The following is a 16,701-nucleotide window of genomic DNA, read 5'->3' as shown; positions in this document are numbered from 1 at the left end:
GGAGCTGTTCATGATGAAGAGGTCAATGAGGGCTTGACTTTGAGAATTGCTAGTACAGTCTATGAGATTAGTGAGAAAGGAGATTTACTTGCCCAGCAAGAGTTATTTCCGTAAGCAAATTTTAGATGAGTTTTACTTTTTATATGTATAACATTAACTTTGAAAATACAAGTAAACACCCAAGGTGAGTGTCATTGCCACCAAGGGCAATGTTGACTATGCATAGATAGGACATATTACGATGGTCCGACAATCTGTCTTTATCAATGCACTAAGATTCTAAGCAACCTGGCATTTCTAAATATTCTGTTTTCTCTTGCTTCTACATATTCATGAAGGCTAAGTGTACTTCCAGGCAACTCACACTTCATATTATCAGCAAAGGGAAGCACAAAGAAAACATAAAAGCTAAGATTATATGGGAACTTTTACAACAAGAAAGAATCATGTCATGGTTGATAAATCTGAGTGATGGAAAAGAAAAGTTAGAAATACATTAAAAGTCTTCTCAAAGATAGCAAACAAATTACCCGAGAATACATAAAAGCCGTGCACATGTTACAGCTTAGATTCATAATATAGAAAAATACATCTGCCCTAGAAAATGTATGCTTCCTCAAAACGCTTACTCCAGGTTTTCCATATTGTAGAAATAAAACAATGACTTTATCCTTAACTCTTCTTGAGGCTCTCCAAAGCCCCGGCAGACCTGATTATGTATAAATTATTATACTTATACTTTTTTTGCATAGGACATACTTATACTCAACCACTATCGATTTTTATATAAAAAAATGACATTGCTGAGTATTAGTTTTAAGCTACAGACAAAACCAAGAACAGCGACCATAAAACCACTTTAACAGATAAACCAACAGTGTCCAGAAAGGGTCGGAAGAGCTGTAACTTCAGATTTTGAAAATGACTTCTTTATCAGGAGACCACAAAATATTAAAATACCCTATTAAGTTGGTATACTTATGAAATATCCATTAAATATTTATATTTTGTGACATTTGATAATTTAATGCATATGTGTTAATTCTAGCAGGAAGGGATAGATGAGTATATTTTATGATACTGTCATATAAAGGAACTATATGCTGAGTTATTAATAGAAAACTGAGGTAGGTTCTTTTTGTATCCCTAAATTGCAATCTGCAACTATAAATGAATAAATGCCCTCTCTGAGGCAGCCAGAGACTATTGTTTAAAAGCTCCTTCAATGGCAGTTAGCTATGTAGATACTCTGTTTGAGACGACTATAATGTGTGTTGATGGAGGGTGCACTGGCTGATGCTGAGGTGTATGTACTGAATACCACAGAAAGCACACATAACCTGGTTAGGATAGAGTAATGCTACAAAATTTTACCACAATTAGCAACCAAATTATTCAAGCTGCAAGAGTGCACGCCTATAATCCCAGTACTCAGAAGGCTGAAGAAGGATGCTCACAAATCCAAGGACAATCCAGATTACACAGTGAGAACTTGTCTCAAAAACAAACGAACAAACAACAAAAAAACAAACAACAAAGGTTGGGAAAACGGCTCAGTGGGTTAAGAGCTTGATGCATGCGTGTGAGAACCTGAGTTGAGATCCCCAGAACCATGTAAAACCAAGCATTTTAGCATGTGTGCATGTGTCTGTGATCTTGGTGCTCATGAAAGATGAGAGGCAGAGACAGAATTCCCAGGAGCTCTTGGGCCAGCTAGGCTGACGTACACAGCTGCATAGACAGCCAAAGAGACTCTGTTTCAACCAAGCTAGAAGGAGTGGACTAACACCCCAGGCTTCCTCTGCCTGCCACACATACAATGTCATACGCCAGCACCTATACTCACACACACACATATACACTCATGCACACATCATACACACACAACATTAAATTAATAGGGTGAGGTAATAAACATCACAGACGGAACAAAAGTCCACACTCACCGGCAGCTAAGCACCAGAAAACACAATTTTCTACCTTACCCCATGGTATTACAGACTTCAGTCTAGAGGAAGGAAGGAAAGTTCTACAATCAACTTGATAGTCAAAGGGTCTTATTTGCTTCTTCAAACAGGAAGGCTTAACATCTACTTGAAAGCTGTATGAGACATGTAGAAAGATAGAACTCTAACACTTTCATTCTGAAGCATGAGCTTTCTAGTTTACTCTGGATGACAAACATCAGATTTATGACGTGCAGGAACAACTCCATTTCGGCATCGGCATGCATGCATTTCCACTGAAGACGATTTGTAAGGCCAAAGAATGTTCGTGACGCTATGGGTATGTGAAACATGATAGCTTCATTCTGACACACAAGATCTCTCCACAGAGCTGCTGGCACTGTTCTTGTTGAGTCGCCTTGGAAATCTCAGTCAAAATCTAAGCTTTTGGACCTTTCTTGATGCAAATTCAAGACTACCGAATGCACAAGCAGAAGGGATCATGGGTGAACCACCTCTAGCATGAACAAACCTGCACATTCCAGTATGAGAACTGAATCTAAACCCCACATAACTCGGCTTCCCTGTTTTAAAGGAAGAGAGCGCTATGGTTACTGGCCTGGGTATCATGCCCTTGCAGCTGTTTCTAACTTTAGTGAGCTTATCATCAGTGGCGAATGGAGGAGACGGGTAAGACAGCTGTCCAGCTTGAGCCTGTAAGCAGCCGTACACGCCAGCAGCCTGGGGACAGAAATAGTTTATTCATTCAAAATCTTTAAACGGTACAGTTCACATTAGTAACATGTATGTACAAAGAATGTTAGGATCCATTTTCTGTGAGTCATTTGATTCTTCCCTCTGTGAACATGTTCAGCTCTTCCACGTGTGCATGGAACAAGTGAACTACATTTACATGGCCATAATTAGAAAAAATACCAAAATTTAAAAACTAGGTTTGGGTTTTTTGAAACTACAAAAATTATCCTCGTCATAATCTTCCCAGCGAGTGATAAGTCTCCTCTCAGAGGTAGGAACGAGAGAACTTCTAAGGAAACAGAAGAGTAAGAGGCTCCTGGCAGGCCAGGCTAGCTTGCTATTCTTAGTCTTGACTAAGCTGGTGAAGGCCACTTTCACAAGAATGTATTATGTATAAGTCTGGTGCTGGTGAGGCCAACTGGTGTGAGGGACACGGGCTATTTAAAACCAAAGGCAACAGATTGGCAAAGAAAATCTTGCATTAGAACTACGGCATACTTCTGGCTAACACCCCAAATCCAAAATGAGCAGTCAGTTTTGGTTTCTCCAGCATCCACTTCACAAGGTCCATTTCGTATGCTCCATTTGCCCCTTCCAGATGAGAGAGCTTTCTGAGGCTCATTTTCTGTAATGGAAGGCTGGACCGCACCACCTCCCAGAGACGCTTGAATGTGAAACGAAGACATCCGAAGACTCAAAATCTAATCCTGATTTTGCTCCAAATATTAATGGAGGGCATTGGGTCTCTGTGCTGGACAGATTTTTGGAGAAGTCTTCTTGGCCTTCTTCCATTTAGGAACTACAGCACATCTTCCTCAGCTTCAAAGTCACATAGCAACAGGGAGGGGACAACTTGGAAAGCAAAGACCCGTTCCAAATTGCAGTCAGTCTCGGCAATAAACATTATCCTGAAAGTGTGGCATCTTCAGAATGAATTTAATAATCTTATTTGTTCTATTTGGGGGTATGCTTACTATAATTTTAAATGTGAGCTTTCCATACTTTCTAGAAGATCCTATGGGGTATTTTACAGATATCAAATACTACAATTTAAAATCTTGAACCTTCAGGATGAACATTTTCTAAACAAATTGTAATTTTTCCTGTTCACTTATACAGGCCACCCAAATGCAGTTGGGTTGGGGCCTGCTGAACAGATGGTTATGGTTTGGTAGTGGGGTGCCATGTGGGTTTTCATTGTCTCGAGACGTCTAAGTTTTCTGTGGACATTTGTAGGGTTACAGCCTGGCTCATGGGAGTCACATTAAACATATTTGTTGGATGAAGACAATTTAGTATTTTTTAAAGAGCAAGTTTGGATTACAAATCTGAACAATGAATATTGTCTGTATTTTTCCACAGTGATGGCCCCACAAGGTGGTTTGTTCTCTATGCAAACCTTTCTGTGTTCTTCCCTGCCATGATGACTAACTTTGCTCATTCTGCCGAACAATGGTAAGTGGTTTTCTTTCATCCTGCTGTGTATGTGCTTGGAAAAGCCCCGATTCTTAATTATAATCCATTGCTTCTTATCAGTTGGTGTGCCTGGCTCTCAGATGGCAAATCATCCAAACTGACAACAGAATTTGGGGGATTCATGCCTGACTTATGGAATATCTATGCTAAATCCTTTCCTTATTAACCTCTGATAGAAAAGATGTTGCTATCCTAGAAGAGACTTTCCAGGGTAAAGCAACATAATTGTCTGGAAATTTAGCGTGGTAAACTTAGTTTGAGAAAATGGATACCAGCCTGATCCTGTCATCACTGTTCTTCCCAGAAAAGCCATTGCTTGTGACACAAAATCTGAGCCCTTAAGTTATAAATCCCTACCATCCTCATGTAAATGAGATGTTATTTTTATTTTTGGTCAGCTTGCAAGAAGAAAAAACATGTGACTGCTAGCATACTACCTTTCTAAATGTAGCTATAAACACTTCCTCAGCACTGCAATACAGTTGCGGAAATTTCTAGAATGTTTTGTGTGTTATTCACACAAAACATATATTCACATGACCAGGCAAGAAAAGGCAATGCTATTGAGTAGTTATGCATAAAAAGGTATCCTTGCATGAAATGGGTGGGAAAGATGCCTCAAAATCTGGCAGTTTGATGGCTATGTATCTCGTGGGTAAATGTGTAGAAAACGCGTTTTTCAAAAATTCACCATGCATAACAACATGCAAAGATAATGAAACACAAAAGGCATGGTTGCCTGTCTTTAAAGAACATCACATCCTATTTTTGAATCGCTTTCAGAGCAGCTGCCATTCCAAGGCCTTAAAGCACAAAGTCCTCCCGTAAGGACCCAAGTGAAGAGCGCTAAGCTAGTTCCAGCAAAGTCAAGAGAAGCAAATCAAGTGTGGGAGATCTTTCCCACATCTCGTAATGGATGTATGGAAGACGGGACCAGAAATGGTCGAACGAGACTACACCCACCGACTGAATGGCTCACTCTGGAAAAGCACACACCAAGCACTCTCGGGTTCAGATGAGTCTTGGCTCAAAGTTGACCCCCAAAGACTCTAGACAGATGTTCTGTAGTCTTCTAGGGCACAGTTAATATGAGTCTGTCTCTCTCTCACACACACCTTCCTTCTCTCATATGAGAAATGAAGATATTAAAGCCAGATGTTCTCCGAGTCTATTGCAACTCAGTGTCGTAGACTAAAACTTTGTTTTGCGATCAACTTTAAAAAATTAAATGTTAAGCACGATCTAGCTGCCTGGCAAAAATGTTACTCACTAGTTTATAACAGAAAAAAAAACTTAACACCCTGCATGTCAGTTCTTGTTGCTTGTTTTGGGATGGGGTCTTATGTAGCCCATGCTGACCTTGAACTTAGGTTCTGTAGTCTGTAACATAGACTGGCCTTGAACTCTGCTCTCCCTGTTACCTTCCCAGTGCTGGGAAAACAGGCCTGTGGTACCTTGCCTGGCTTCACTTCATTTTGTATAGTTCTCTAGATACCCGTGTCTAGACAAACAGATCTAGATGCCAAATGTTGCCACCATGGAACCATCAACTGGGCCCTCTCTCCTAGTCGCAGTTCAGAGTAAGGTATGTCTACATTTTATTTTACTAAGGGGCTCCCACTAGTTTGGTATTTGTAAAATCCAGCACAGGGATGCTACACTTCAACATGCCTGTCATGTCGCTAACCAAAACAAGCAAACGAACAGGAAAAATAAAAGTAAAAAAGACTCAAGTTTTTCAAAGGTCTTTCAAATATCAAAGTATAGCCTAAAGATTAATTAGATTACAAGCAGAAGCAAGGAAGAATGACACGTCTCTTAGTAAGTAAGACTATGGTCAAGTGATACCTGACTTCCAAACCAAACCCGTGTGTATCTGCTTGCTCATTCCCGAGGTGGTACAGACAATCACGGAGTGTCCCTACTATGGCTGGAAGGGTCATCTGTCAACTGGGCTGGCTCCAAGTGCAAGTTCATCATGAGGTTGTCCCCATAAATAGAACTGTTGGAAAGGCTTGGGCAGGGGAACCCAGCCTCATAAATGCCACAGCTCATGGGGGCCATTGAAACCCAGTTAAGTGGGACTGGGAACACACTAGTCTGTGCCATTGGTGTTCTCTGTAGGTGCAGGGTTGTTCCATCTCTGCAGGAAGGGATGTTTGGGCAAAGCAAGAAAGGAAAAATGACGAGAAGAAAGATGAAGGAGGTGGGGGAGAGGAAAAGGAGACAGAAATTTTAGAGAAAGATCATTTTTAAAAATGGCCACGGATCTTTTTATAAACCTGGGAGAACAGAAGTTCTGATTGACTCTTGAACAAGAGTAAAGAGATCTAAGGGAGGTGCAGACCATGGCACAGGGAACTGGGAGATGCTGTCCCCTGTGCAGAGGGTAGACTGCAGGGTGGATCCACCAGAATGTGAACCAGACCAAGAAGAGAGAGCGTGCATTGCGGGACAGCATTGCTGATGTGACAACCATGCCAGCTGCTTCTCCCTGACTCCTCCCACTGGACCGGATCCCAGCAGTCCCTCCTGATCTCCTCTTGCCTTCTTTCTCATGCTCCCTCTCGCCCCTGTCTGTGATCTGCAGGAAGGGCAGGTGCTTCAGCACAGGCCACCATTAAAGCTTAATTACCTATCCTTTAACCTGCGAGTTAATGAGTCTCAGAACCTGGTGGACCCAGATTGCGCAGCTGGGCACAAAGTAAAAGTTCAACAAATTTAGTTAGCCGCTTTTTCCCTCAGCCATTTTCCTAGTGGACTCAAAGGTTTCACTCCCAAGCGAGACAGACGTGGAGCAGTCATGACCTTGATGTGTTTTCCCTAAAGGAAGCCCATGGGTGGAAGACCGTTATGCTCAGCACTAGACAATCAGCACACATAGCATGAAAGAAAAGTTTAACTGGGGGTAGGGTCTGGAAGTGAAGGAGGGGGGCTAAATACATGTCAGAGCTGAGAACAGTTGATGGCGGGAAGGAGAAATTGCGTCCCTGGGGATGTAGGGCGATGGAAGGCCCCTTCTCTCTTTTCTTTTTCTCTAGTTCTTTTGCCAGAAAAGCCACCTGTTCACACCAACATGAAGCGAGGCACTTGACTTTGGAAAAATATCCTGTGGTCTCTGAAGCAAAGAGCCTGCTCCCCGTCCTTACCACCTCCTTCACCCTGAGTCAATGCTACTTAAATAGAACGTCAGCCGGCTGGAGCTAGCTGCCACACAAGGCTCTGCCACCCTATCTTGTGTGCCCTGAAAAAGCTGTGTCCACTTAAGTAGGATGAAACACACACACACACACACACACACACACACACACACACACACACACCCCAAGGAAAAAAATTACCCCAAACCCTCAATCTAGTATCTGAGGTTTTTCTATACATTGGCATCATTTTGACTTCAACATATTTGGGAGGTTGAAGTTGATTTAAACTTCGGGCACCCCAAGGCTTCTCTGAGACTAAAAGGGCATGGGTAAGAAGTGTTCTGATTCTGTGTATGTGTGTGCATCTGTGTGCAAGCATGCATGCATATTCATAGACACTGAGACACACGCTTTGGGCTCAGTGTGTCCTTTTGCAAAGCCCACCTCATTGATCTCCTCTCGGGTGGTGCAGAACTCCAAGCTGCAGGACAGGACCCTTTCGTACTCTTTGGCGCTGGCACTCCACTCCCTGCTATCCAATTCAAGGGCCTCCAGCTGTTGCTGCAGGTTCTTTGCAGAGATATTAGAGCAGTTCTGGAAATGAAGGGTGTGGAAATAACAAGGGGAAGCTGTGAAACGGCCACATGACCACATAGCATTTGCCTGTATCATGATGCTCACAGATTGCTTTGAAAGACATATAGGGTCCTGATTTATTTTACCCTAAATGTATTTGAATCTTATCTTTTTTAGAAAGAAGCCAGAAATTCAACTTTATGGAATAGACATTTCCGTTCTTGAATCTCATCATCATCCCCAACTCCTCAGAGACGCCGTTCATGATAAGGTCTAATTTTTACTTTGAAAAGCATAAAATATGCACGAGGAACATTCTGCCTCGGCGCTGTAATTTTCTCGTCAACTCGAGTTTCACCCCAGGTTCGTTAAGCTCCAGTTTCTGTCTAGCACTGAGGGGATGCTGGCACCAAGGCCAGAGAGGGCTAAAGAACAATTTACGTTATTTGTGCAAAGTGAGATCCTCCTTTCTTTTTACTTTAAAAAATAAACTCACAATGTAATCAAACCCCTTAGAAAACCCTGACGCTGGCAAAAGCGGACTCTATTAAAAGCAACAAATTCTCATATTCTGTCTTTTACTTACTTAAAGGGTAGACGCTAGGCTCGCTACTTAACATGTAGCCTGGCAGGTATCTTAAATGAACTTTAAAATGAAACTGGATCTGTGGTTCTTATTAATAATGAAGAAAACATATCTTTTCTACCCTCAAAGCATGAATTGGAGAATTTTTAAAGCACCACAGTCCAGTGCACTAGTCATGGACTTTGGATCAGGAAACACCTTCTATTATTCTTTTAGACTTCCCTGTGGAAATCCGGCCAGTGGCCTACAGCGGATGCAACAACCGGTGCCCGAACCTGGGTCAGAAGCAGAGGGCCTGGGCCCCTCTACTATGGACTTGTATGGATGACTACCCAGTATCTCTGGGCTTCAGCTTCTTCCTCTATACAATGGGGCTGCTGGTCTGGCAAGACTCTGGAACCCAGCGGTCTTCAGACTCTGTATCCTGAAGCACCATTGTACAGTAGAGATGTGGTATGAACCATAACTGAACAACTTCCAGCAGTCTCATTGAAGCCGGGTGGTGGCACGCCTTTAACCCCAGCACTTAGAAGGCAGAGGCAGGCAGATCTCTGTGAGGCCAGCCTAGTCCATAGAGTGAGTTCTAGGACACAAAGTCACACACACAAAAAAAAAAACCCTGTCTCAAAAAATAAAATAAAAAAGGAGCAAAACCAATAGTCTCGTTGAAAAAATAAATAAGAAATAAATAAAATTAACCCTCATAATACAGTTAACCATGTGTGTCCAAATACTGTCCTTTACAACATGTATCTAATATAAAAGTGTTAAGATCTTTTTGATCAGACATCTTTGAAATCTAATGTGTATATCATACTTTGTATGTTTCTCAGTTGTGGTTAATTTCTCTCAGAAATACTTGATCTAGTTTTAAATTTCTCAAACTGTAGTTTCTAAGGTAGACTCACACGCCCACGCAGTTTCTGAACATGTGGAGAAATTTCCAACAAGGGCATTGAACGTCAGCTTTTACAGTATAGTTTACTTCAAATGAAAGCGAGAAGTTTAGGTTCTTAGTTGCCTTAGATGCAGAAACCTAACGTCCATCTGAGATCATGGCTCCATTTTAAATTCACATGAGAATAATATGTATCAAATACGGTTTTGTGCTCAGATTTTCTCCTTGGATTTTATTAGTTTGTTAACAGTGGTGGAAACTTGGAGATCACAAGCACTCCAATGACTGCATGTCTTTTTAAATTTAGCATACTGGGACTAGGGGATGGCATAATAATGCTGCACTTGGTTAGCACATGCGAGGAAAGCCTCAATTCAGATTTAACATGTACTAAACAATCTGCCTGCTTCTTTCACCCTATAGCCCATGTGGTCGAGAGAGGGAGGCGGCAGGGATGCACCCGGATGCTTACCGGCTGTTGAACGGATGAAATGATGTCCACTCCCAGGGAAAGGGCCAGCCGACCGAGATGCTCTACATAGGCCTGCCTTTCCTGAGCACGGTCCAGTTGCATCTGGACCTCCTTAGAACTTTCCAGTTCCGTGGGCTGAGCAAGAAGCTCCAGTTCCTTCGATTTGATGAAATGCATCAGCTGGAATTCAGAACATTAGCACTTAGCCCGCTTTTTCCAAAGACTGCTTTCTGCAGGGCTTTTCTGTGTTGACGTGCTCCCCAGCCCATCCCGAACCATTAGTCCTATGGAAACAGACACACGCTGCCATCCTATGAACCCAATAGGATTACTTTAATTGGTTAACATCCTAAGTTTTACAAAAGAGGGAAATATGTTTCAGGACTATAATTCCAAACTTTAATAAGATCTTGGTCTGTGATTTAAGGTAACTCAAAAAAACTATTTTAAAAAAGACTTCCCTATTAATGTGTATGAGTATAGCTTGCCCATGTCTGTGTATCAAATGCATAGCTACTCAGAGGCCAGAGGAGGGTGCTGGCGTCTCTGAGCTGGCATTAGAGATGGTTTTGAGCAGCCGTGAAATTACCAGTAAACAGTATTTATTCAGTGCTCCATGCTGACAGGCTCTTGAGATGGAAAAAGTAAAATAAAAAAAGAAAGAAAGAACTTGGTTTTGATCACCTCGCTTCCCAAGAGCTAACGTTTGAGTTGGGAAGATAAAATCTAGTTTCAAAAAAAAAAAAAATAGCAGTCCTGATGGAGAACTGCTAGACGTAAGGACTAGCGATTGCTGTGGGAATTTAGAAGAAAGAATCACTATGAGGGAGACGGGGTGGGGGGGCCCTTCCTGGAAGGAGGCATGAGTTTTATTCTAACAAAGAGCAGAGAAGCATCCGCTAGGAAATGCAGTTTGAAAGCCGAGACTTGGATGTAGGAAAACATGTGCCATGCTCACAGGGAGGAGAAGAGCACAGCCTGGCTGGAGCACGGAGCAGGATGGAGGTCCAGGGGGAGATAAATTAGCCGCCAGGGTGGATAAACCTCTTACACTAAGACAAGCAATTTGGTTTTCATTTAGTGCATAATAATAACATCTGAATTTAATCTTGTAAAATCCTGCAGCCTTCCGACAACCACAGTAAGACTTACTTCCTCCTTGACTTGGTGGAACTGGATTGTCTTGTATAGGATTTCCTCGTAATCCCGGATTCGCGCTCTCTGCCTCTCGTGGAGGTGGATTAAGTCCCTCAGTTGGTCAGACTTCTCCTTCAAAGGGGCTCCCTGGCCACTTAACACTTCCCATTCTTTCATGATATGCTGAACCTCGTCATACAGTTGCTGAAAGGTATCAAAGAGAAGCAAGAAGTGCAGCTTTGAGTTTTTATTGGACAGTGGAGAATCTGATTGTCTAAATAATGAACCATTCTCTCGTTTGTTAACAAATGCTTAGGAGCCTCCTCAAAACCCAGAGTCTGTGCTTAATGGTGGAGACGTCGAGACGCATTGTTCCATTCTCATCTTCTCAGAACTTTGTAAACATCATGGCAGGGGAAAGGCAGGTGTTTCGAAGATACATGGTAAAATGGAAAGCCATGCGTGTCTACGATATACCAAATGTACTGGGCTTCAGCTAAGTAAATATACTTCTTCTGATATTTAATATAGCGCAGGATGGTGCAGTATGGTAAGGACGCTGAGAAGATGAGTATACAAATACACCAGGGGAATAACGTGTGCTCTGCAATGAAAGAATGATCAGAATGAGCCGCCAGCTAAATGGCACACAAGATACGCGCCTTCAAAGTGCGCATGCCATACTCCACAAATAGCCACCACACGGAGAAGGGATAAACTGCTTTCCCTTTCAGTCCCCACGGCTCGGACATCCCATTTAGGAATCCCCGCCCTCGAGGAGAGCTGGCAAAGGGCAAATTGCTTAAGGAGAATTCTACTGCTATCCCGGAAGCGGATTCTCGCATCAAAAGAAAAAGTAAAGGAAATGCCGTAGGAGATGATTTTCACAAGACTGACTTGCATCAGATGGCCAAGTTCAAATCAAGTATATGGACCCCAAACAGATGACACACATCATGATGACAGACGACAAAGCTAAGTAACCTTAGCCATGGATCCTAAATAAGAACTCATGCATACATGCAAACACACACCAAAAGTAAGTACGTGTACCACACAGGATATAGCAAACTGGGCTAGTTGATACTTATTGGGAGTTGGAATAGGAGCGTTTGTTGTCGATAGTGATGATATATATATGTGTGTGTGTGTGTGTGTGTGTGTGTGTGTATGCAGAGTGTAGTGATTGTATTTCATATATGTCTTGTCTTAACAGAACCTACAGTTAGATATTTCCCACAGGAATCTCAAAACCTCTTAACTCTGGAATTCCTTAAAGCAAATACATATTAAGTGGTAATAATTAGATGCATCTTAGTTTTTCAGCAAAACCCCCAAATCCAATAGTGTATGTTTGTGAGTCAGGACTTGAAAGATGGAGAAAAAAGGGTCAAGAGTTCAAGGTCACCCTTGGCTATATAGCAAGTTTGATGTCAGCCTGGGCCACATAAGACTCTGTCTCAAAAAAAAAACAAATAAATAAATGGATAAGTAAACAACCGAGTCCACGGAGGGCGCTCCGACAGTCAACCAGCCTTGGTGGTTGTGTCCAGGAGTGGCAGGGACACAGGGTGGAGGCTATGGAGACAGGAAGGGAGTGCGGTAGGAGCTGGGATGCTGGTGTGTGGCAGCAGTGAAAGCCCAGTGATGTGGGGGCCAATGACAACAGAGCTTCTAGGTTAGAGGTTGCTGATCTTGTTCTGAGATGTTGTAATTTAAAACACTCCCTAAGTCAGGAACTGTAAGGTGAATATACTAATCAATTAATTAGAAATATAAATTAATGTAGGTAAAATAAAAATATGTTCAGGATTCAGTATGTTTGGGTATCATCAAATACAAAAATTTATAGGGGAATAGTAAGAAAATACATTGTTACAGGGGTTTTTAGATCAAAAGGGGTACTTTTTTAGAAGAAGGAAGCTTATTGGATCTGGGGAGTTGGGAACGATTTTCCATTCACCCAAACCCACGCATTCGCATCTTCACCTGAAGCTGGGGCTTCATGGCATTCCACCTTCTTCGCAGATCTGACATCGTTTGGAGGCTCCCTCCAAGGTCAAGGGCAGAGACCGGCATAAGAACTTCGTGAAGAAGTTTTACGTTGTGAGTAGTCTGAAACAGACATTGACAATTATGAACGTGTTTCTGACAATTCAGCACTGTGGTCACTTCGGTGGTGACATGGTGTGCCATGACGCTTTTTGACGCCCTGCAAACTCTTCCCTCACCAGTGAGGTCACACGAGGCTCTTCATTTCCTGTGTTATTTTTGTTGTTCTTTTTCACACCATGGTAACATGCACAATTTTTACCATTGCTCACCATGGTAACATATAACAAACTGCACAGTTGTTACCATTGCTAAATGTGCAATGAAGTGTCATCAAGACATATACATTACTGTGCAGCTGCCAGCACCATCGGGCTACAGACTGCTCTCATCCACCTGCACAGATCCTGTTAAGCAACACCCCACCCATTCCCTCTTCCCCTCTTGCATCCCCGGGGAGCGTCCATTCTGACCTTTATCTCTATGAATTTGACTCCATGCTTGCAAATGAGCAGAACCACACAATTTGTGTCTTCTGATGCTGGATGGCTTTGAGACTCTACAACTTTGCACATATCAGAATTTACTCTTTGAAAGGCAGCCTTCGACATTCCGTTTGGTCTCACCCAGAGCTTTATGTATGCCAGGCGACCAGTCTACCCTGCCAGTGCCCAGCCCGCCCTCTTACCTTCTTCAGTTTCTCTTTGAAGGTCTCCCACTGCTGCCCCACAGGCTTGCCTCCGCTGGCTTTGAGGTACCATGCCATTCGAAGACGGCTGAGCTCCTCCCTCCCGGTTGTTTGCTTTTCCACAGTGTTCTTCATGACACGCATTTCATCTTTAGCATTGAATATCTCATTCTCTTTTGCCTGTTGAATTAATAATCCATGTAATGGCTTTCTGTCCTAAGAGACACATTTTTCTTTCACATTCAGCTATTTTAGGTGGCAAGTACTTTATCACACCAGGGCAGGATACAGTTTAGACTGATAAGCCTGGTCTCGTGCGCAGAGGCACAGTTGTGGTTAGACCTATATTCTCTGCTTGCACATCAACAGCAAGATCTTTAAAGACCTCATTAGTATTTTAGTGGTCTAGGAGGGCATCTAATAATAAAAGGATAAACTCTGCCACTGTGATTTATAAAATATAATAAATTATTAAAGACATTAGACAAGTACAGTGGGAAAAACTACACTACATGTTCATATATGGTATAAATAAGGTTGGAATAGCATTGATATATTATTAAGAAGCTTTAAAGTATAGAATATTATTCATGCAATATTAGCTGGGAATTGTGTTTTATAGAAGACATCTACAGTCATCAGCGTACAGTGGTCTGAGTAAGGTCTAGAAAAGGCAGGCTACTCTAAGACGTGTTGAGGGTTAGCCAGCAGGATACAAGAAGTGATTCTGTATTCAGTGGAGTTGGTGTTTTGTCCACTCCAGGAGACCAACCATTTGTCCTTAGTCTCTTTAGTAAATCTAGTCTCTTTAGTAAACCTATCATCCTTTTACTTCAGTACACCACATGGAAAATTGTGCGGTCATGCAGTCTAAAGAAGTAATTAAATTACCCATTTGCTTTAAATGTATATTCAGTCCTGTACTGTTCTCTGTTCTCTTGCTGTTTGTTTTTTTTTTGTTTTGCTTTGTTTGTTTTTTGTTGTTTTTTTGTTTTTGGATGCCTTGGTAGCAAGAAGGCTAACACTCGACAGAATTCTCAGTTTTCCTCACTGCAAACTAACAAGCTGGCAAGTTCATTTGCCAGAATTCTGGCTAAAGTCAATTAATCTGATTCAGTTGAACTTTATATTGAAAAAAAAAAAACCATCAATTTCGAGCTTCTAAATACCAGTCACAGAAACACACCCAACTCGATAGAAAGAGCCAGCTTCCATCTTTCTACTGTAACCACGCCCCTCACCACACATCACTGTGCACTTACAAAACTGCTGCTGTGCAGACAGGGAGAGGAAAAGCATCCTTGTCAGCAATTTCACCTACCAGAATGTCAATACATCAGTGGAGTTAATTATTATGTAGACTTAACATTTTATTAATAAAGAACTTATCACACGACTACTGAAATGCTAACAATGATGAACTGAAGACACAAGACTATCAAGAAGCGGGAGGATATGAGCTATCTCCAGGAACAGTTATGAATCGGGATTTCATAGCAGCCTGCTCATTTGGACCTAGATTCAAGATATGAGTTTGGATGCAGCATTTCTTGCTGCAACCCTTCCCACAAGAAGATAACACTATCTGATTATTTATATAGGAGTGACACCTAACACTTGCTAAGTATTCAACAACTTGGATAAAAGACAGGGTTGCAAATCAAAAGGCAAGAGGAAAAAACATATAGCAGAAACACCTCTAGATGCAGGAGACAGAGGTAACTCTGGCACACGCTAAACACCCTAGATTAATATGGCCCAAGACAGCTTGAAGGTGAAGGAAAACATCAACAACTCTATCTCATTTTAGACCACCTGGCATTTCCAGAATTGAAAGGATTTCTAAGATTCAGCAATTAAATGACCACACAAAAATACACAGTTTGCAAATGACTTGATTCCCTTGTAATTTAAATTAAAATCACCTAAGCTAGAGATGAAGGGAGTTATACTAAGAGAAGCAAATATGTAGGAACATGGATAAATTGTTTGACAATATTTTTCTGGTGTTTAAGAAGGGCGGTATCTAATTTATAACTATTTAATGAATGTTTTGGTTCTATACAGGCTGATCACGAATGTTCTTCAAACAACAAAAGTTAAAACCAAGAAAAAAAGATGAGAGGGTTAAAACCGAATCTGCAAAGTGAGTTCTGTCCCAGAATCAGATCACAGCTCTCAAGAAAATGGCAAATGTCAGTCATCCTTAAACATCTACAGAAAGAAGGTTTGGAATAGTAGAGAAAGGAAAATGGCCTGATTCTCAAATGAGGGTCATTCGGGATCAGACTGATAAGTTTCACACGGACAGTCGGGTGGTTAGATTCTGCTTACAGAGCACTCAAGAAGAATGCCTCAATCGCTGGACTCGGAGAAGATGGGGTTAAGTATCTTATAGGGTATGGGGGGGTAAGCCCTTCAGGTATCTTAATGACGAAGTTTCTCATTATGAAACTCTCTTTCTCTCTCTCTCTCTCTCTCTCTCTCTCTGTGTGTGTGTGTGTGTGTGTGTGTGTGTGTGTACAGTGGTGATTAGGGTAAGATATATTGGAAGCATTAATGACTGCATTTTTTTATTTTAACTGTTAATCGATAGATTACTTCAGGAATTAGGATGTCAATCTTCCTTTCAGACATTTTTGCTAAAGAAGTAATTACAGCTATCAAGGAATGGCTTGTGATAAATCTACAGAATGAAACCCAAGAGAAACAGTTAATATAGTAGACAGACCCAAATTAGCTTAACAGGATGAATCGTAGGCTAAGGCTGAAGGAAATCAGGCAAGAAACGCACAGACTATGTCTTTATGGAAACGCTAAAGGGCTGGTACAGAGAGCCCTGGCAAGACTGGAGCTAGGATTAAGGAGGTCATATAGGTGGTAGTGGCTCACCACTCTATTTAGAGAACAGCAAGGAGAGATCATTGCTTAAACTGTTAGCCCCCTCATGTTTCAACTACAAGAAAACATC

General features: G+C 41.8%; 1 protein-coding gene across 3 annotated transcripts in view; it reads right to left on the bottom strand.

Moving 5' to 3' along the window:
- Ccdc141 (coiled-coil domain containing 141) overlaps positions 1-16,701 on the bottom strand; it is a 141,885-nt gene that overhangs the window by 22,570 nt on the left and 102,614 nt on the right. For all 3 annotated transcript variants that reach the window (XM_075984793.1, XM_075984791.1, XM_075984792.1), the window contains exons 13-17: positions 13,731-13,910; positions 12,980-13,105; positions 11,006-11,194; positions 9,854-10,033; positions 7,766-7,915 (exon numbers count right to left, since the gene is read on the bottom strand). In XM_075984793.1, the coding sequence (XP_075840908.1) occupies positions 7,766-7,915; positions 9,854-10,033; positions 11,006-11,194; positions 12,980-13,105; positions 13,731-13,910 (825 nt within the window). The remainder of the gene's footprint in view (positions 1-7,765; positions 7,916-9,853; positions 10,034-11,005; positions 11,195-12,979; positions 13,106-13,730; positions 13,911-16,701) is intronic.

Source organism: Microtus pennsylvanicus, chromosome 9 (genome assembly GCF_037038515.1).
Source record: "Microtus pennsylvanicus isolate mMicPen1 chromosome 9, mMicPen1.hap1, whole genome shotgun sequence".
In the NCBI taxonomy this organism is placed as follows: Eukaryota; Metazoa; Chordata; class Mammalia; order Rodentia; family Cricetidae; genus Microtus; species Microtus pennsylvanicus.
Note: the sequence above shows the minus strand (reverse complement) of the source record. Positions and strands in the feature narration are given on the sequence as shown.